Source organism: Macaca nemestrina, chromosome 18, assembly GCF_043159975.1.
Source record: "Macaca nemestrina isolate mMacNem1 chromosome 18, mMacNem.hap1, whole genome shotgun sequence".
Taxonomy (NCBI): Eukaryota; Metazoa; Chordata; class Mammalia; order Primates; family Cercopithecidae; genus Macaca; species Macaca nemestrina.
Window position 1 is genome coordinate 68,159,519 of NC_092142.1, and position 20,921 is coordinate 68,180,439.

Genomic DNA, 20,921 nt, shown 5'->3' on the forward strand with positions numbered 1-20,921 from the left:
AACCTAGGAGGCAGAGGTTGCAGTGAGCTGAGATTGCACCACTGCACTCCAGCCTGGGCGATAGAGCAAGACTCCGTCTCAAAAAAAAAAAAGTAACTGAACACAGGCTTGACACGGTGGCTCATACCTGTAATCCTAGCACCTTGGGAGGGCAAGGCAGGAGGACTGCATAAGCCCAGGAGTTCAAGACCAGCTGGGCAACATGGTAAAACCTCATCTCTACAAAAAATAATCAAATTAGCCAGGCATGGTGGTGCACACCTGTAGTCTTAGCTACTTGGGAGGCTGAGGTGGGAGGGTCACTTGCACCCCTGCACTCCAGCCTGGGTGACAGAGTGAGACCCTGTCTCAAAACAAAACAGAAAAAATACATAAAGTAATTGAGCACAGAAAGCCCTATTCCATATTCAGGAAGTCTCTGAAAGTGACCCCTGCTGACTCACATCGGGTATACACTACATTTGTAGGACTGGAATGTCTGGACATGCTGAAGAAGATCAGTTAGAATATATCTGTATTTCTGTATCCCTAGGCTGAAACTTTCATCAATGGTACATTCACATTCATGCCAGACTGTGAACTCTGAAGTCTCCTTAGCTAAATCCCCATGATCCTCCTTCTCTAGAAGCAGCTATGGTTTGGACCGTCTTTTTTCCTTTGATTTGATGTTCTTAAAGGGGGACAAGGAACAATTCTTCCCCACTTCTGTGGAAATACTAGCATTTGACCTTACCTTTTAAAAAATACATATAATATACAGTACACATATTCCTTCCCACTCTATAATCTCGTTCTTAAATTCCAAACCAGATTTTGTCCTCTACCAGAAAAGCCAGACTGCATCAAGATCTCTCCCACTAGATCTCACCCTCTTTGTTGAGGATTAAGCCACTGTCCAGCCCTTTCTAAGCCAGATTGCTCTTGATGAATGTATAGTAAGTGGAACACAGTTGAAAGGTTATAGGTAATTGTGCAACTCTGATTCTTATCAACTTCATCTTCCTTCATCTTCCTAGGTAACAGCTTGCCTGATTGCTGTGGCCAAAACAGACAGTGAAGTTCAAGTACGCAGAGCTGCCATACATGTGGTTGTGCTGCTGCTTCGGGGACTCAGCCAGAAAGCTACTGAGGTCAGTCAGTCTCTCGCCCTTTGCAATTTCTCCACCTCTTTTATTTGTCTATTTCTCAATTTTCCTTTTACCAGGGAAGGCCTCAAACCTCTTCCGTCGATGGATTCATCCAAATGAGTCCGTCAACAGGGATTTTGTAGCAGGAAAAAATCCTTGTTTGTATCTTCAGTGTATGTCTGTATTACCTCAGTAACATTGACCAAACTATATACTAACTGCTGGAGAAAAACCAGAGCACAAGGTTATAGATTGAGGCCCTGAATCCTGGCATTGTCCTCATTGTTCCAAGGTGAGCTAGCTAGAACACATTCACCCTGCCTCTGCAGCATGAACTTCAGTGACTTGCCTTCCTGACTCATTTAATTGTTCATTCTGAATTACTAAAGGGCCTCATTGAAGATGTTTCCTTTCTAGCTGAGTTCAATCCATGACATGTTAGTTGCTGCATAAATTAAATTTTCTTCCTCCTTCGAGAGGGTTTGGCTGGATTTCTCCCCAGTGTATGGCCCATACAGGAAGAAACTATATATTTACATATATACTTTTACATGTCAGTATAATATGGAAACACATTCCCAGTTGACTTCCTATGGAAAATTTGCATTAATAATTCACCACCCAGTATCCACAATGCTCATCTGTGGCTAACACATCAGTATTTAACCAAGTGTCAGTGAAGCCATTATAAAAGTGATTCTTTTAGGCCAGGCTTCGTGACTCATGCCTATAATCCCAGCACTTAGGGAGACCGAGGCAGGCGGATCACCTGAAGTCAGGAGTTCGAGACCAGCTGACCAACATGGAGAAACCCCGTCTCTACTAAAAATACAAAATTAGCCGGGTGTGGTGGTGCATGCCTGTAATCCCAGCTACTCAGGAGGCTGAAACAGGAGAATTGCTTGAACCTGGGAGGCGGAGGTTGCAGTGAGCCGAGATGGCGCCATTGTACTCTAGCCTGGACAACAAGAATGAAACTCTGTCTCAAAAAAAAAAAAAAAAAAAAAAAAGTGATTGTTTTGTCACACACATGGGCTTTATTCATCCTAGAATGTTACCATATGGAGTTTCTGATGCCATTTTTGAACAGGCATGGACTCGGTAAGTTATCCCCTTCCTTTCCTACATAGCCACCTTTTCTCTTTACATAGCGACTTGCTGTTGTTGCAGCTCACTAGCGAGGCCGTTGGATTTCCCAGTGCTTTGGGAATAGTGCTTTACCCTCAGCTGCATTTCTCCCCCTTCTCCTCCACCTTGTGTAGGTGAAGGTTTGGATTGAATGAACTTATCTGCTATGAGCCTGTTCAACTACAAATTAGAAAAACTTCAACTACGATGTCCTAAACAAGTAAGGATTTTTCTCACATCACAAGAAATGTAAGTAGGTGGTGTCTGTTTAGCAGCTCAGTATCAACAGGATCAACATTTCTATAATCCTTGTGGCCTTTGCTTCATGGCTACAAGATAGCTGCTGCTGCTCTGGCCATTGTGAATGATTTAAATGAGTAAGAAAGAAGATAAGAGAAGGACAGCCGTAAGTGCTTTTGTTTCTTATTTTGGGGAACTAGGACAGTTTCCCAGAACCCCCCAGGAGAATTTCTATTTCGTTGGCCAAAACTGTGTCACACAATTGTTTCTAGCTGCAGAGGAGCCTGACAATGTATTTAGTTGGCACATTGCTACTCTGAATGAAATTGAATTTTGGCAGGAAATGGGTATTGGGGTGGCAACTAATAGTGATACAAAGGAATATGGGTTGGCTGACTCATAAAAACTTATGTAGCTGGGCACAGTGGCTCACACCTGTAATCTCAGTACTTTGGGAGGCTGAGGCGGATGGATCACCTGAGGTCAGGAGTTCGAGATCAGCCTGGCCAACATGGTGAAACCCCGTCCCTACTCAAAGTACAAAAATTAGTCGGGCGTGGTGGCGGGCGCCTGTAATCCCAGCTACTCAGGAGGCTGAAGCAGGAGAATCACTTGAACCTGGGAGGCAGAGGTTGCAGTGAGCCCAGATCGCACCACTGCACTCCAGCCTGGGTGACAGAGTGAGTCTCCTTCTCAAAAAACAAACAAAAACAAACAAAAAACTTCTGTAGGGAAAGACTTGCTCATTAACTTGGAGCACTCACCTGGAAGGATGGTGGATCCAGGGTTTTACCTAGGACCTCGATGGGGATGGGGGACATATGGATTATAGCTCAGTAATGCATATAATTAAATAAATTGCTATAGGGACAATAACACACACTGCTCTTATTGAGAATCCACTGTATGAGAGGGAGTTAAGAAGAATCAGTGTTTTTCATCCACTGTTAAGATCTACAAAATTCTTGGCGAAGATGTTAAGTAAGTTGTTAACAGTAGGGGAATGGATGAGGGGTATACAGGGACTTTGTACTATCTTTGCAACTTTTGTGTAAATCTAAAATTATTTCAAAGCAAAAATGTATTTGAAAATACAAGTTGGTTGGGTACAGTGGCTCACCGCCTGTAATCCCAGCACTTTGGGAGGCTGAGGTGGGTGGATCATTTGAGCCCAAGAGTTCAAGACAAGCCTGGCCTACCTGGCAAAACTCTGCCTCTACTAAAAATACAAAAAAGTAGCCAGGCATGGTGGCATATGCCTGTAATCCCAGCTAGTCAGGAGGCTGAGGCAGGAGAATCACTTGAACCTGGGAGGCGGAGGTTGCAGTGAGCCAAGATCACGCCACTGCACTTCAGTCTGGGTGTCAGAGAGAGACTCTGTAAGTGCACACACCCTTACTGAGTGAGAGAGTAAAAGTGAGAGCAAGCGAGAGAGCAAGCGAGAGACAGAGCGAGTGTGTGTGTGTGTAGCAGAGGAAAATGTCTGGTTAGCAAAGTCAGAGAAGAAATAGAAACTCTATCCAGATTTCTCACATCTGTGTGTAGCCAATGAAACCAACACCACTTGTCTCACTAGTACTAAAATAATTTGTGGCCATGGAAGATTTTTGTCACTTTCAAAACCCATGTGAATGAAAAACCTCCGCCTGTTCTCCAAACCGTCTCTAGTCTGCACTCACTGAAACGTGTAAGTTGTGCTTAGTGAATAAAGAAAAGGAAATGGGAAGGGATGAACAGATGATTCCTCTTCCTAGTACATCCTTGAGACCAGGTGTGTTAAATCTTGTAATCGTAGGTGTGATTATAATCAGGGGCACTTTAATGAGAAGCAGAGATAACCACAAAGCTTTCAATCTGGAATTTCTCTTTATGGCTCTGTTTTGCCCCCAGGAACAGCTGAAGTGAAAATGCCACACTGTTGATGAAGTTCTATGTTTTTCCCCCTTCTAATCACTGTCTCTCAAGCTATAGAGTGCCAAAAGATAATACCAGGTTTCAGTGAATTCTCTGTTGCTTGAGGATGCGTCAGCCAAGGGCCTCTGTGGTTGTGGCAGCTGGAAAAGGAGGTAGGGGTTCAGGAGATAGAATGGGATCAGAAAGGGGAAACTACAATGCCCCTAACTCATGAGGCAGTTTTTACCTCTTTCCCATTTGAACGTAGCCAGAGTTTTGTGCAGCCAACACAATATCCACATTGAAGGGAAATACTGCATTCACTTTCTTTTTTTGAGAGAGTCTCACTCTGGTGCCCAGGCTGGAGTGCAGTAGTGTGATCTTGGCTCACTGCAACCTCCACCTCCTGGGTTCAAGCAATTCTCGTGCTTCAGCCTCCTGAGTAGCTGGGATTACAGATTCGCACCATCACGCTCTGCTAATTTTTGTATTTTTAGTAGGGACGGGGTTTCACAATGTTGGCCAAGTTGTTCTTGAACTCCTGACCTCAACGGAGCCACTGTGCCTGGCCCTGCATTCACTTTGTTATTGAAAAACTTATTTTCGCCGGGTGCAGTGACTCACGCCTGTAATCCCAGCACTTTGGTGGGCTACCTGAAATCCCTGGAGAGGGCTTAGAAGCAGGCCATTTCTGATGGGGAGTTCATGCTTAGAGGAGAGGTGATGCACACGATGAGTTCCATTTGCTTGTTTTAACCTAGGGACAAGTATACTTGGCAAGGCATGCGATATAGTAGGGGCACTGGCAGAGAGATCACAGCTTTTCTGGCCTGAGGAACCAGGAGACCAAGTCTGGGGAAACCACAGCTGCAGGAGGAAGAGAGGCAATTTGGAAGGGAAAGATCCAAAGAGAAGATTTCCCAATTCTCTTTGCCTGCTTTTCACGCTAACCCCTGAACCAAGCAAGGTAGTTGCCTGCTTCAAAAACAAAAACAAAGCAGGGTGTGTTGGCACATGCCCATAGTCTCAGCTACTTAAGAGGCTGACGCACGAGATTGCTTGAGCTCAGGAGTTTAAGACCGGCCTGGCAAACATAGTGAAACCCCATCTCTACTAAAAATACAAAAATTAGCCAGGCATGGTGGTGGGCGCCTGTAGTCGCAGCTCCTGGGGAGGCTAAGGCTGGAGAATCACTTGAACCTGGGAGGCGGAGGTTGCAGTGAGCCAAGATCGCACCATTGCACTCCAGCCTGGGTGACAAGAGCAAGACTCCGTCTCAAAGAAGAAAAAAAAAAAAAAAAAAGATGAGTGATTTGGTGTGACCAAAGGCTCTGAGGACCCTAATCTTAACGTTTCCCCTAGGAGCAGTGGTTCAATATCTGCTAATGCAGCACTCACAGCAACTTTATAAACCATAACTACCACAAATAACAAGAATTGAATATATATACAATTGGAAAAAAAAGTTGATCTTAAAAAAATGAGTGACTGGGGAGTTGCTTTATCAAGGTAACTACTGCTGCAGCCCTCTACATAGTTTATTGAAAGTTGACTTCTTAGAAGAACTATGAAATATTTGAGAACTTTGCACATGGATTTATAGTGGCTAGGTATGCCAGCATTTTATATTGAAACTCTTTCCCTTGCTTTTTAGTATTAAAAGATAATTCCCAGAGCAGCTTTTCTTCCTTGTAATCCCTAATTTTAGATGACAAAAGAATAATCTATTCTCTGCTCTGTCTACTGGGAGATCAGTATTCAGCTTTAGAATTAATTCCTTCAAAATGATAAAAAGTCTTAACATCAGATTGTTTCTTCAAAAATAAGCAAAGCCTGGAAGCATCTTCAGGGAAAGAGTTTGGGAGGTTTTTTTTTTTGAGACAGAGTCTTGCTCTGTCACCCAGGCTGGAGTACAGTGGCTCAATCTCAGCTCACTGCTGCCTCTGCCTCCTGGGTTCAAGCGATTCTTGTGCCTCAGCCTCTTGACTAGCTGGGATTACAGGTGCATTCCACCATGCTCAGCTAATTTTTTGTTTTTTTTTTTTTTTTTTTTTTTTTTTGGAGAGATGGGTTTTGCCATGTTGGCCAGGCTAGTCTCGAACTCCTGACCTCAAGCAATTTGCCCACCTCTGCCTTTCAAAGTGCCAAGATTACAGGCGTGAACTACTGCGCCCTGCCAGGATTAATTTTTTTTAAAGAGATGGATGTCTTGCTCTGTCACCCAGGCTAGAGTGCAGTGGCATGATCAGAGCTCACTGCAGCCTGAAACTCCTAGGCTCAAGCAATCCTCCTGCCTTAGCTTCCTGGGGATTAATTATTAATTGATGGCTGGTTTAAGTTCTGAGGCAAACTCAGGCCTCCACACAGGAATGATTTTTAGTCACATGAGTTTGGTATTGGACTCTGATGGCCGAAGCCTTTTCCTAATAAGGTTATTTATGAATGGTGGGTTCACCATTAATACTGGAGATTACTCTCCTACTTCTCTGTGAGAGAGAAGGCAAACCCTGGTTAAGAAAATAAATAGTTTAGGCCTGGCGCGGTGGCTCAAGCCTGTAATCCCAGCACTTTGGGAGGCCGAGACGGGTGGATCACGAGGTCAGGAGATCGAGACCATCCTGGCTAACACGGTGAAACCCCATCTCTACTAAAAAATACAAAAAACTAGCCGGGCGAGGTGGCAGGCGCCTGTAGTCCCAGCTACTCAGGAGGCTGAGGCAGGAGAATGGCGTAAACCCGGGAGGTGGAGCTTGCAGTGAGCTGAGATCCGGCCACTGCACCCCAGCCTGGGCGACAGAGCAAGACTCCGTCTCAAAAAAAAAAAAAAAAAAAAAATACAAAAAACTAGCTGGGCGAGGTGGCGGGCGCCTATAGTCCCAGCTACTCGGGAGGCTGAGGCAAGAGAATGGCGTAAACCTGGAAGGCAGAGCTTGCAGTGAGCCGAGATCCGGCCACTGTACCCCATCCTGGGTGGCAGAGCCAGACTCCATCTCAAAAAAAAAAAAAAAGAAAGAAATAGTTTGTATAAGATGCTCTGCCTTTTTAATTACAAGAGTTACTCCTAGAGATTTCAGGGGCTTATTTGTCCCAGGATTTGAGTCAGGGTCCTCAGAGAGCAGGGCCAAAAGGGTGTCGGAAAAGGAGCAGTACTAGGCTGGGGACAGACCCAAGCTGAGAGAAGTTGATGAACAGCAGAAAGTCAAAGCCAGGCCCAGGCAGATGGGGCCGGCCTTCTGCAAGGCTGCTGCTCCTGACCCGAAGGAGGTAAAATGAGTGTGCTCTCTTCATCAGTAGCACCAGAGCCCGCTCTTCCCCTTACCTTGTATTTCTTGTCACAGTTTCTTAAATTGAGATATAATTTATATAGCATAAAATTCACCCTTTCAAAGTATATAATTCTGCATTTTTAGCATATTCATAAAGTTATGCAACTATCATCAATATCTAATTCCACAACATTTTCATTGCCCCCCAAAAGAAACTCCATACTCCACGCCCCCATTCTCCTCTCCCCCAAGCCCCTAGCAATCACTAATCTACCTTCTCACTATGGATTTGCCTATTCTAGACATTTCATATAAATGAGTCATACAATATGTAGCCTTCTGTGTCTGCCTCCTTCTACTCATTTAGTATCGTGGTTAAGGCTCATCCATGTTTTCTTTTTTTTTTTTTTTTTTTTTGAGACGGAGTCTCGCTCTGTCGCCCAGGCTGGAGTGCAGTGGCCGGATCTCGGCTCACTGCAAGCTCCGCCTCCCGGGTTCACGCCATTCTCCTGCCTTAGCCTCCCAAGTAGCTGGGACTACAGGCGCCCGCCACCTCGCCCGGCTAGTTTTTTTTTTTTGTATTTTTTAGTAGAGACGGGGTTTCACCATGTTAGCCAGGATGGTCTCGATCTCCTGACCTCGTGATCCGCCCGTCTCGGCCTCCCAAAGTGCTGGGATTACAGGCTTGAGCCACCGCGCCCGGCCCATGTTTTCTTTCTTTAAAAATTTTTTTGGCCGGGCGCGGTGGCTCACGCCTGTAATCCCTGCACTTTGGGAGGCCGAGGCGGGCGGATCACGCTGTCAGGAGATCGAGACCATCCTGGCTAACACGGTGAAACCCCGTCTCTACTAAAATACAAAAAATTAGCCGGGCGCGGTGGCGGGCGCCTGTAGTCCCAGCTACTCGGGAGGCTGAGGCAGGAGAATGGCGCGAACCTGGGAGGCGGAGCTTGCAGTGAGCCGAGATCCGGCCACTGCACTCCAGCCTGGGCGACAGAGTGAAGACTCCGCCTCAAAAAAAAAAAAAAAAAAAAAAAATTTTTTTTCTTTCTTTTTTTTTTTGGAGACAGAGTTTCACTCTTGTCCCCCAAGCTGGAGTGCAATGGCGTGATCTCGGCTCACTGCAACCTCTGCCTCCCAGATTCAAGCAATTCTCCTGCCTCAGCCTCCCGAGCAGCTGGCATTATAGGCACGTGCCACCATGCCGAGATATTTTTGCGTTTTTAGTAGAGATGGGGTTTCACCATGTTGGCCAGGTTGGTCTCGAACTCCTGACTTCAAGTGATCCACCCCCTTCAGCCTCCCAAAGTGCTAGGATTACAGGCATGAGCCACCATGTCTGGCTTTTTTTTTTTCTTTTTTATAAAGATGATATCTCACTATGTTGCCCAGGCTGGTCTTGAACTCCTGGGCTCAAGCGATCCTTCTGCCTCTGCTTCCCAAAGTGCTGAGATTATAGGCGTGAGCCACCACACCCTGCCTAACTCATCCATGGTATAGCATATATCAGAGCTTAATGTTTGCAGCTGAATAAGGTTCCATTGTATAGGTATGCCACATTTGTTTATCTGTTTATCAGCTGATGGACATATAGGATGTTTCTACTTTTTGGCTATTTTAAATAATGCTGCTATGAACATTTGTGTAGAAGTTTTTGTGTAAGTATGTTTTCATTTCTCTTGGGTATATACCTAGGAGTGGAATTGTTGGGTCATATGGTAATTCTATGTTTAACTTTTGAGGAACTGCCAGACTGTTTTCAAAGTGACTGCACCAGTTTACATTCCCACCAGCAATGCATGAGGTTTCCACATTCTCCACATCCTCACGAATGCTTGTTATTGTCCATCATACATTCTGGCATGTATCAAGTATGAAGTGATAAGGTTTAGATTTTGCATCTCCCTCATGGCTAAAGATGTTGAGCTTGTTAGGTTTGTTTTTGTTTTTTCTGAAATGGGGTCTCATGGTCATCCTGGCTGGAGTGGTGTGGCATGATCATGGCTCACTGCAGCCTCAAACTCCTAGGCTCAAGCAATCCTTCCACCTCAGTATCCTAAACTATGCCACCATGCCTGGCTAATTTTTTTTTTTTTTTTTTTTTTTTTTGAGACAGAGTCTTGCTCTGTCACCCAGGCTGGAATACAGAGGTGCGATCTCGACTCACTGCAACCTCCGCCTCCTAGGTTCAAGCAATTCTCCTGCCTCAGCCTCTTGAGTAGCTGGGATTTCAGGCATGCACCACCATGCCCGGCTAATTTTTGTATTTTTAGTAGAGACGGGGTTTTACCAGGTTGGTCAGGCTGGTCTCGGACTCCTGACCTCATGATCCACCCACCTCAGCCTCCCAAAGTGCTGGGATTACAGGCATGAGCCACTGCTCCTGGCGCTAATTCTTTTATTTTTTGTAGAGATGGGGTCTCACTATGTTGCCTAGGCTGGTCTCAAACTCATGGGCTCAAGTAATCGTCCTGCCTCAGCCTCCCAAAGTGCTGATATTACAGGCGTGAGCCATTGCACTTAGCTCTTTGTATATCATCTTTGGAGAAATGTCTACTCAATTTCTTTGCCCATCTTTTAATTGGGTTGTCTTTATTGTTGATTTATTTTCTAATTTAATTTTTATTCCCCCCAAATAAAAATATTATGTAATTAAATTACATATTAAATTGATGGCATAATTTAAAATATAATGTAATTAAATATTATGTAAAATAAAAATAAAATTGCATAAATATCTGTATTTTTAAAACAATAGTTTTACAAAGCTTATTTCTCACCCAGTGTTCCTATTCCCCATCAGCAACCATTTTCCACTTGTTTCGCTGTTTTGTTTTGGTTTTTAAATTTACTTCCGGCTGAGCGCAGTGGCTCACACCTATAATCCCAGCAGTTTGGGAGGCTGAGGTGGGTGGATCCTGACTTGAGGTCAGGAGTTCAAAACCAGCCTGGCCAACATGATTAAATCCCGACTCTACTAAAAATACAAAAGACCGGGCACAATGACTCACACCTGTAATCCCAGCACTTTGGGAGGCTGAGGCAGGCAGATCACCTGAGGTCAGGAGTTTGACCAACGTGGTGAAACATGGCCCACATGGTGAAACCCTGTCTCTACTAAAAATACAAAAATTAGCAGGACGTGATATTGGGCGCCTGTAATCCCAGCTACTCAGGAGGCTAAGGCGGGAGAATTGCTTGAACCCAGGAGATGGAGGCTGCAGTGAGCCAAGATCACGCCATGGCACTCCAGCCTGGGCAACAGAGCAAGACTGTCTCAAATATATATATATTTCCATATTTACAGATGATATGCTTATACTGCTATTTCTTGATTTTCCTTTTTTCTTTTTTCTTCTTTTTTTTTTTGAGGCACAGTCTTGCTCTATAAACCCAGGTGGGAGTGGCACAGTGTCACCATCATGGCTCACTGCAGCCTTGACCTCCTGGGCTCAGGCAGTCCTCCCACCATAGCCTCTGAGTAGCTGGGACTACAGGTGTGTACTACCCACCTGGCTAATTTTTAAAATTTTTTGTAGAGATAGGGTCTCCCTATATTGCCCAGGCTAGTCTCAAACTCCTAGGCTCAAGCAATCCTGCCACATTGGCCTCCCAAAATGTTGGGATTGCAGGTGTGAGCCATTGCTCTCAGGCCTTGATTTTTATTTTCTTTTCCTTTTTCTTTTTTTTTTTTTTTTTTTTTTGAGACAGGGTCTTTCTTTGTCTCCCAAGCTGGAGTGTAGTGGCACAATCTCAGCTCACTGCAACCTCAGTCTCCTGGGCTTAAGCAATCCTCCCACCTCAGCCTCCCGAGTAGCTGAGAGGAGGCCAAGCTGAGGAAGTCCCAAGCACACACCACCACACCCAGCTAATTTTTGTGTTTTTTGCGTAGACCGAGTTTCGCCATGTTGCCTAGACTGGTCTTGAACTCCTGAGCTCAAGCCATCTGCCCACCTCAGCGTCCCAAAGTCATAAGATTACAGGTGTGAGCCACTGCACCCAGCCTTGATTTTTCAGTTCACTTGATCTCCTAGTAGATCTCATGTATAAAAGTGAGCCCCCTCAGCTTCTGTTCCAAAGGTGGAAAAACTGGCCTATGTGGGAGGGATGAAGAAACAGTCCAGTGGCTTTGGCTTTAAGTATGGACTCCGGAGCTGGATGTCCAGGCTGAAATCCCAGCTTTGCAACTTGCTGGCAGTGAGACCCTGCACAAATTAGTTGACCTCTCTTCTCAACTTCCTCATCTATAAAATGGAAATAATAATAATAGTACCACTTTATAGAATTGTTATAAGAATTAATTGAGTTTATCTATGAAAAGCATTTAGCATGTATAGGTTCTAAAAGCTCAATATGTGTTCATTATTATTATTATTAACATGCTCTCACAAATACATATATTCCTCCTCTCCATTCTATTTAGTTACATTACAGGTTTTTAATATCAGCATTCAGTGTTTATATTATTATGACTAAAACTGTTATCTATTCTATGATCACATTTCCTTTCTTGTTTGAATTTTAGTTTTCTCTGAAGTTAATAAATGTCTCATGTTTACTTCTATGAACCTATCATTAATTCATCCCCAATCTTTGCTGAAAGTTTATAAATCTCATAAAAGGTTCAGACACATCAGGTAATCTAACAGCTTCATCTTCTTGGAGGCATGTCTCCTATAAGCCTTCATCTACTGCTCTTGTCTGGACTGGTTACTTCTAAGCCTACTGCAAGATTTAAGAACAGAGCACTCAAAAGCTGATAATACTCTGTGTACAAGTACTTATTTATGGACTAGAGGACTTTATAAGAGGGTGATGATCTGGCCAGGTGATTTCACTGGGAGACTCTGTACTGTGACTATGTTGAAGTCTTTTTTGGGGGCTTGGCAGAAAAGAATCTTAATCTCGGCCAGGCACAGTGGCTCACGCCTGTAATCCTAGCACTTTGGGAGGCCAAGGCGGCTGGATCACCTGAGATCAGGAGTTCCAGACCAGCCTGGCCAACATGGCAAAACCTGTCTCTACTAAAAATACAAAAAAAGTATCCGGGCATGGTGGAGGGGGCCTGTAATCCCAGCTACTCAGGAGGCTGAGGTAGGAGAATCACTAGAACCCTGGGGGCGGAGGTTGCAGTAAGCTGAGGTCGCTCCATTGCACTCCAGCCTAGGCAACAGAGCGAGACTCTGTCTCAAAAAAAAAAAAAAAAAAAAGAGAATCTTGGTCTCCCATAGAGGACAAAAGCCTGGCTGGAGGGTTCCGGAAGATGAGTGGAAAGAAAATGATGGAGGTCTCACCATTCAGTATGTAGCCTTTCACTTATCCTCCTGTTTTTACCGTCGCACTCCCATCTCTGTCTGCATCTAATGTCTACCTATCCAGAGTCTCTACCTATCCAGAGTCTCTCTGGTAGAACCCTCCAAAGGGTAAACACTCCTGGCTTCTGCTGGTTGGGGAGGGATAGTTACCTGCATGCAGAGAGTAGTAGAAGAGGGCTCAGGGAACGTGATTGCTACTCAGACATACTCTCAACCAGGTCTTCTCTTCACCCTGATTTTAAGAGGCATGGTGCCATCAGCTCCTAAAATTTTCTGAGATTCTGTGGTACGTTAGGCCTGCTTCTGGGACTCTTAGGCTTAATGAATCAATTTATCAGCCAGACTGGGACACTTTTGAGGGTGAAAGAGGATACTATTAATAATTATTACCAGGGCATCAGGCATAAAATGTATTATCCTGGGCAAATCAAGACCATGACCCTAGGATTCATCCAACTACTTTCTAGTATCAAAACTTTTGTTGCTATTGTCTTGTTAGTTCTTTTTGTTCTGATAACTTAAAGATGCCAATTTTTTTTATCCCTCTACATAATTTCAGTGGGATTTCAAGAGAGAGTAGTGATGTGTGCATATGTTCAGTCCACCAGCTTTCGGGAGACAGGCTTCATTCTTCCGTCTTTATCAATGGAGAAAGTAGGTATGAAGGGACTGTGTGACTGTAATCAGAGTTCTTTGGTTTTAAGTAAAAGAAACCTCATCTAAACAAGCTTAAACAAAGGGAGCGTTTAGCCTGTTGCATCCATAGAAGGGCTGAACAACCACGTTGTGGGAAAAGCAGAGATAGAGCTGGGGGGTCAGCGACTCAGAATCGCAAATTGAAATACTCTATCTCCTGCCCATGCTTCCCTTTCATTTCAGCTTCGGTCCCCTGTCCTGGAATCCGGCTTTCTTCCTGTTGCAGCAACATAACCACTGATGGTGGCCCAGTGTTATATCCAACACTCAGATTCCCTTTCTAGACCCAAATGCAAAAATTGTAGAAAGGAAGCTTAATGTTCCAACTAAGACTACGTGTTCATCCCCAGATCAGCCAACTTGGCTGGGCCAAGTGCGGTGTGTGTGGTTGCTAGTTTATGTAAAATCAGGTTCAGCCTCCACCATAGCCATTTGTGCAAAGTCAGGCTGGGGCCAGTGCCTAGGACTAGGGAATAATCCCATAGATTTCCTCAGCAGTAATTTGGCCAAATCCACACCATGTTAGTGATGGGCTTGAAAAGTAAAGCTGAGCCGGGCGTGCTGGCTCACGCCTGTAATCCCAGAACTTTTAGAGGCCGAGGCAGGTGGATTGCCTGAGGTCAGGGGTTCGAGACCAGCCTGGCCAACATAGTGAAACCCTGTGTCTACTAAAAATACAAAAAAATTAGCTGGGCGTGGTAGTGGGTGTCTATAATCCCAGCTACTTGGGAGGCTGAGGCAGGAGAATTACTTGAACCTGGGAGGCGGAGGTTACAGTGAGCCGAGATCGCGCCATTGCACTCCAGCCTGGGCAACAAGAGTGAGACTCCATCTCAAAAAAAAAAAGAAAAAGAAAAAGGAAAATTAAAGATGAGGACTCAGTACCTTACTGGGATTGCTAAGCTATAAATGTTCAACCTTTGCTAGTGATGACATAAGGGACAGTGTAGAAACTTAACATTTAAAACTATTCCCTTTCTGCCTCTTCTGCAAAATCATTTACATAGATCTACATGTGTTAGAACTTGGTTTGTTTTCCTCTTCTACATCAGACTTACAATATTTTATTTTCTGTAGGCTAGCTTTTGCTTTACTCTTCTGATTGTTATTTAAAATGGCCAAGATTCTCTCATTTACACATTTAATGTCACAGAATTTTAAGATGTTAGAAGTAGAAGAGGACTTAGACTATTTAATTTATATTTCACAGAGATGTCCCTGGCACACTAACTTCATGAGCTGCTCCTTTGAAATAAGGTCTTCCTGGTCAATAGTTTAGAAAATGCTGTATACAACTAGACATTCTCCTCTTGGAGACTCAGTACATGTTAACCTATTAAGGAGTCTGCGAAGTCCTGCAGCAAAAAAAACCAACAATTTCCTAAATTCATTTACCAAGGAACCCTTTTTTCATCATAAGCAGGCCAAGTTCCTTGGAAGATACTTTAGGAAATAATGCAACCGTCTTGTTTTATGAATTAGGCAACTAAAGCTCATGAAGAGACAATAGTTTATAATTTTCCAAAGTTAATGCCAGGAAGAATTAGCACTCATTAGCAATGCAAGTTACCAGTTATTACTGGTAACTTACCTTGGCCAAGTACTAATGAAATAGAATACCTTCCCTCTTCTTCCTCTTATTTAATTCCCTCCTTCATCTTGTTCATCTGGAAGAAGGTGCCGGGCGCAGTGGCTCACGCCTGTAATCCCAGCACTTTGGGAGGCCGAGGCGGGAGGATCACGAGGTCAGGAGATCGAGACCACCCTGGCTAACACAGTGAAACCCCGTCTCTACTAAAAATACAAAAAATTAGCCGGGTGTGCTGGCGGGCGCCAGTAGTCCCAGCTACTCTGGAGGCTGTGGCAGGAGAATGGCGTGAACCCAGGTGGTAGAGCTTGCAGTGAGCCGAGATTGCGCCTCTGCACTCCAGTCTGGGTGACAGAGTGAGACTCCGTCCCCCTCCCAAAAAAAAAAAAAAAAAAAAAAAAATCTGGAAGAAGGTTTGTCTGATTATCCGTGGTATTTTAGGTAACATCGTTAAGGTGAGTTAGAGGACAAATTAAGCGCCAGGTTTGGGAAAGTCTACTCCATCAGCCTCCTCCTGTATATCAGACCCGATGTACTTTTATTATAGCAAAGTCTTATAACCAGTATTTTTTAGTGCTCTATTTATTTTCCCAAAATAAAATTTATAGCTGAACCTACATGCATATTTTAAAAATCAACATCATGCCCTAATTGTAATATCAAGAAGAAATAAAAGGATAGTCATTTGTAATAAAATACTATGCATTTTAATGTGTCTAGGCTAACTCTAAGATATAATGAACTATTCAGTTGCTTTTATGTAGTGAGTGACCACGAATGTAATTGCTACAAATGCAAATTGATTCAGACATCTTATATTGGCAACTCAGGAGTACCATGAGAGACACTGAATGGCCTGATTTTCTGGTGGTGGTGGTGGTGGTGGTGGTGGTGGTGGTGGTGGTGGTGGTTGTTGTTGTTGTTGTTTTTGAGACGGAGTCTCACTCTGTCACCCAGGCTGGAGTGCAGTGGCGCGATCTTGGCTCACTGCAAGCTCCACCTCCTGGGTTCACACCACTCTCCTGCCTCAGCCTCCGAGTATCTGGGACAACAGGCGCCCGCCACCACTCCCAGCTAATTTTTTTGTATTTTTAGTAGAGAGGGGTTTTCACTATGTTAGCCAGGATGGTCTCGATCTCCTGACCTCGTGATCCGCCCGCCCCGGGCCTCCCAAAGTGCTGGGATTACAGGTGTGAGTCTCCGCGCCCAGTCTTGAATGGCCTGATTTTCTTTTTTTTTTTTTCTTTTTTCGAGATGGAGTCTTGCTCTGTTGCCCAGGCTGGAGTGCAGAGATGTGATCTTGGCTCACTGCAAGCTCTGCCTCCCGGGTTCACGTCATTCTCCTTCCTCAGCCTCCCGATTAGCTGGGACTATAGGTTCCTGTGAATGGCCTGATTTTCGAAAATGGTTAATTGCTCTTTGTAAAATCCCAAAGAAATAAAAATATGCTCTCAGTTTATATGGTAGTTGTGTTTCTGAAAAATAGAGTATAAATTAAAACTATACAAAAACACCTTTATTTAGGCATTTACTATATATGACAGCACTTATATCTGTGTGCTTTACATTAATTAATTCACCAGATCCTCATAGTAACCCCATTTCAGTATGATTACTATCACTATTTTTTCTTTTATTTATGGCCAGCTTCCTAAGCCAAATAGGCTCACAGAATTCTACTATCCCTATTTTAAACATGAGGAGACTGGCCGGGCGCGGTGGCTCACGCCTGTAATCCCAGCACTTTGGGAGGCCGAGGCGGGTGGATCACAAGGTCAGGAGATCAAGACCACGGTGAAACCCCGTCTCTACTAAAAATACAAAAAATTAGCCGGGCGCGGTTGTGGGCGCCTGTAGTCCCAGCTACTCGGGAGGCTGAGGCAGGAGAATGGCGTGAACCCGGGAGGCGGAGCTTGCAGTGAGCCGAGATCGCGCCACTGCACTCCAGCCTGGGCAACAGAGCGAGACTCCGTCTCAAAAAAAAAAAAAAAAAAAAAAAAAAACATGAGGAGACTAAGACAAAGAAGATAAGTAACTTGTTCAACAACTATTAAGCGTCAGGGCAGTAGATAAACCCAGGCAGTGTAGCTCCAGAGCTCACACACCATCTTCTATGTCCCCGTCACCTGAAGGACTCCAATTCTGAGTCACCTGGGCATTCCCTGCACAGATCATGGCCAACAGAAGGCTGCTTCCAATCCCAGAAACCATGGTATCCAAAAGGAAAAGAGGCCAGACCACATTCCTTTGGCATATTTACTACCAGCCCAGGAGAATGATGAGACAGTGACGGGAAAGCGTTCGGGCACCCAGGTTTCCTGACCTCCCAGGACCTGCCAGCAGGAGCTCTATAAGAGAGCAAAAGCAGGAAACAACCTTGGCTTCTTTTTTTACCCTGCCTCATGCTCCCCTACCTCTTGCCAAAAGCACAGTCCAACCACAGACTACGCGATCCAGCAACTTCCCACAATGTACACAGAACTAAAAAAAGCAGGGGGTAGAGAAAAACTGAAAGAGACCAGACACCTTCAGGGCTGCCAAGCTGGGGAGTCAGTCCTGGGACTTTTCCTCCTTGTCTGCAACCTGTTTCGGGGATTATTTCTTCCCAGAGAGTGATTATGCTGATAATCAGATGCGCCTATGGGTTGCAAAACCCATTTATCTTTGCTCCATCCTCTGAAAGGGAGGAGTTCTGACTAAGGGTATCTTCCTTGGGGTGACGCGAAATGACAGTCTGGATTGATGCTCTGGGGTTTGTTCCAGCTCATTGCTCATCACCCCATGGATTGTTTGCTCATAGCAAATCTGCGCCAAATAAATTCCATGTCCTCCAATGTTTGATTCTTAATAGTAATATAACTAACCCTGATTAAGGGTTTATTGTATGGCAGGCAGAGCGCTAAATTCTTTACATTATTATCTCACTGAGTCCCCCTAACAACCTTTTGAGAGACATATGCTTATTAACTCTATTTATAGATAAGAAAATTCAGGTCCAGAAGGTTTACGTTCGGATGCCACGCAGCCAGTAAGCAGGAGAACTGAACGCAAACCCAGGCTGTCTTATTGCCAGCCTGACTGTTCTGAAGGAACTAATTAGAACTGCCTTGAGATTATACTTGAGGAAGAGGTGAAGTATTACAAGTGCAGTAGGACAAACCTGGGTTCCTGGGACTTCTGCTTCCTTAGCCATTGGACTTTTCTCTTTTTTTCTGAGATGGAGTCTCGCTCTGTCACCCAGGCTGGAGTGCAGTGGAGCGATCTCGGCTCACTGCAAGCTCTGCTTCCCGGGTTCACACCACTCTCCCGCCTTAGCCTCCCGAGTAGCTGGAACTACAGGCGCCTGCCACCATGCCCAGCTAATTTTTTTGTATTTTTAGTAGAGACGGAGTTTCACTGTGTTAGCCAGGATGGTCTTGAACCACTGGACTTTTCTACTCTTTTTTTTTTTTTTTTTTGAGACAGAGTTTTGCTGTTGTCGCCCAGGCTGGAATACAATGGCGTGATCTTGGCTCACTACAACCTCTGCCTCTCGGGTCCAAGTGATTCTCCTGCCTCAGCCTCCCAAGCAGCTGGAATTACAGGTACCCATCACCACGCCCAGCTAATTATTATTATTTTTTTTTTGAGACGGAGTCTCGCTCTGTTGCCCAGGCTGGGATGGGTGCATTGGTGCTATCTCGGCTCACTACAACTTCCACCTCCCGGGTTCAAGCAGTTCTCCCACCTCAGCCTCCCAATTAGCTGGGATTACAAGCGTACGTCACCACGCCTGGCTAATGTTTTGTATTTTTAGTAGAGACAGGGGTCTCACCATGTTGGCCAGGCTGATCTCGAACTCCTGACCTCAAGTGATCCGCCTGCCTTGGCCTCCCAAAGTGCTGGGAATACAGGCGCGAGCCACCACGCCCAGAAATTTTTGCATTTTTAGTAGAGACGGAGTTTCACCATGTTGGCCAGGCTGGTCTCAAACTCCTGACCTTAGATGATCCACCCACGGCGGCCTCCCAAAGTGCTCAGATTACAGGCGTGAGGCACCGCGCCTGGCCACTTTTCTTTTTTTCTTTTTTTGAGACGGAGTCTTGCTCTGTCACCAGGCTAGAGTGTAACGGCACAATCTCTGCTCGCTGCAACCTCTGCCTCCCAGGTTCAAATGATTCTCCTGCCTCAGCCTCCCGAGTAGCTGGGATTACAGGCGCGCGACCACCACACCCAGCTAATTTTTGTATTTTTAGTAGAGATGAGGTTTCACCATGTTGGCCTGGTCACTTTCTACTCTTTAATTCTCCTGGGTCGACAGGTATTTAGATACCCAGGGATGGCAATGGGACTACAGCCAGAGAGATCTTTCTGAGATGCAAATCTGCTGAAGTCTGGTCCCAACTAATAATTTTTCAGTGGTTCCTTGTGGTCTATCAGATGAAGGTCAGACTCCTTTGCATGACATACAAGGCCCTTTGTAATCTGGACCCACCTGCCTTCTATGACTTTCTGTCCCGTGCTTGCCTTCTTATGCGCTGAGAAGCTCATGGCAGCCCCAGAATAATCTGCCATCCTGATTCCTGCCTCCACGTCTTGGTCACATCTTGGTCCATACTGTTTCTTATGCCTCAAATGCCTCAAATTCCCCCAGCTATCCATCTGATGAGTTTGTATTAATCCTGTAGGACTCTACTACATGTTATACTCTTTGTGAAAAGGCTTTTTTTTCTTTAAGTTTAATTAAATTATAATAGAGATGAGGTTTCACCATGTTGCCCAGGTTACTCTTGAACTCCTGGGCTCAAGTGATCCACCCATCTCAGCCTCCCAGATTTCTAGGACTACAGGTGTGAGCCACTGCCCCCAACTTCCATTCACTTTTATATTCCCAAAAGCTAGCACTTTGCCCTATTTCTGAGTGAATGAAATCATTTCTACAAGAGGCATGGCCAGCATGGGCAACATAGTGAGATCTCATCTCTACTAAAAATAAAAAATTTAGCTTAGTATAATGGTGCATGCCTGTAGTCCCAGCTACTCTGGAAACTGAGGCAAGAAGATCACATGGGCCCAGGAGTTCAAGGCTACAGTGAATTGTCATTGTGCCACTGCACTCTACCCCAGGCAACAGAGAAGACTCTGTCTCCAAAAAAAAATAAAGAAAAAAGAGGCATAGAACATTGCTCTTAAATTTCTTGGTACCCACCTTTGCAATAAATTACTTTTTAAATCTTGATCTTAAACCGGGAATTCTAAGCTGGGCAAGGTGGCTCACACCTGTAATCTCAGCACTTTGGGAGGCCAAAGAGGGAGGATCACAAAGTCAGAAGATCGAGACCATCCTGGCCAACATGGTGAAACCCCATCTCTACTAAAAATGCAAAAATTAGCTGGGTGTGGTGGTCCACTCCTGTAATCCCAGCTACTCGGGAGGCTGAGGCAGAAGAAATGCTTGAACCCAGGAGGCAGAGGTTGCAGTAAGCCAAGATAGCACCACTGCACTCCAGCCTGGTGATAGAGGGAGACTCTGTCTAAAAAAACTGGGAATTCTGGGACTTCCAAAATCCTTGTGACAGAGGGAGACTCCATCTAAAAAAAAAAAAAAAAAAAAAAAAAAAACGGGAATTCTGGGACTTCCAAAATCTAGTGTTCAGGTTTCCCAAGAGCAAAAGTTGTCTGAACAAGT

The 20,921-nt window shown here is 44.8% G+C and overlaps 1 protein-coding gene across 6 annotated transcripts in view; it reads left to right on the top strand.

Moving 5' to 3' along the window:
• The window catches only part of LOC105491366 (transport and golgi organization 6 homolog), a 252,083-nt gene that overhangs the window by 213,089 nt on the left and 18,073 nt on the right, over positions 1–20,921 (top strand). For 4 of the 6 annotated variants that reach the window (XR_011616547.1, XM_011757706.2, XM_011757707.2 and 1 more), the window contains one exon: positions 1,017–1,130. Coding sequence is in view for 4 of the 6 variants with exons in the window: in XM_011757706.2 (XP_011756008.2) it covers positions 1,017–1,130 (114 nt within the window). In the remaining 2 variants the exon portion in view is untranslated. Of the gene's footprint in view, positions 1–1,016; positions 1,131–2,389; positions 7,149–20,921 lie in introns of those variants that run through there. The other 2 variants (XR_011616548.1, XM_071084824.1) reach the window with 2 other exon arrangements.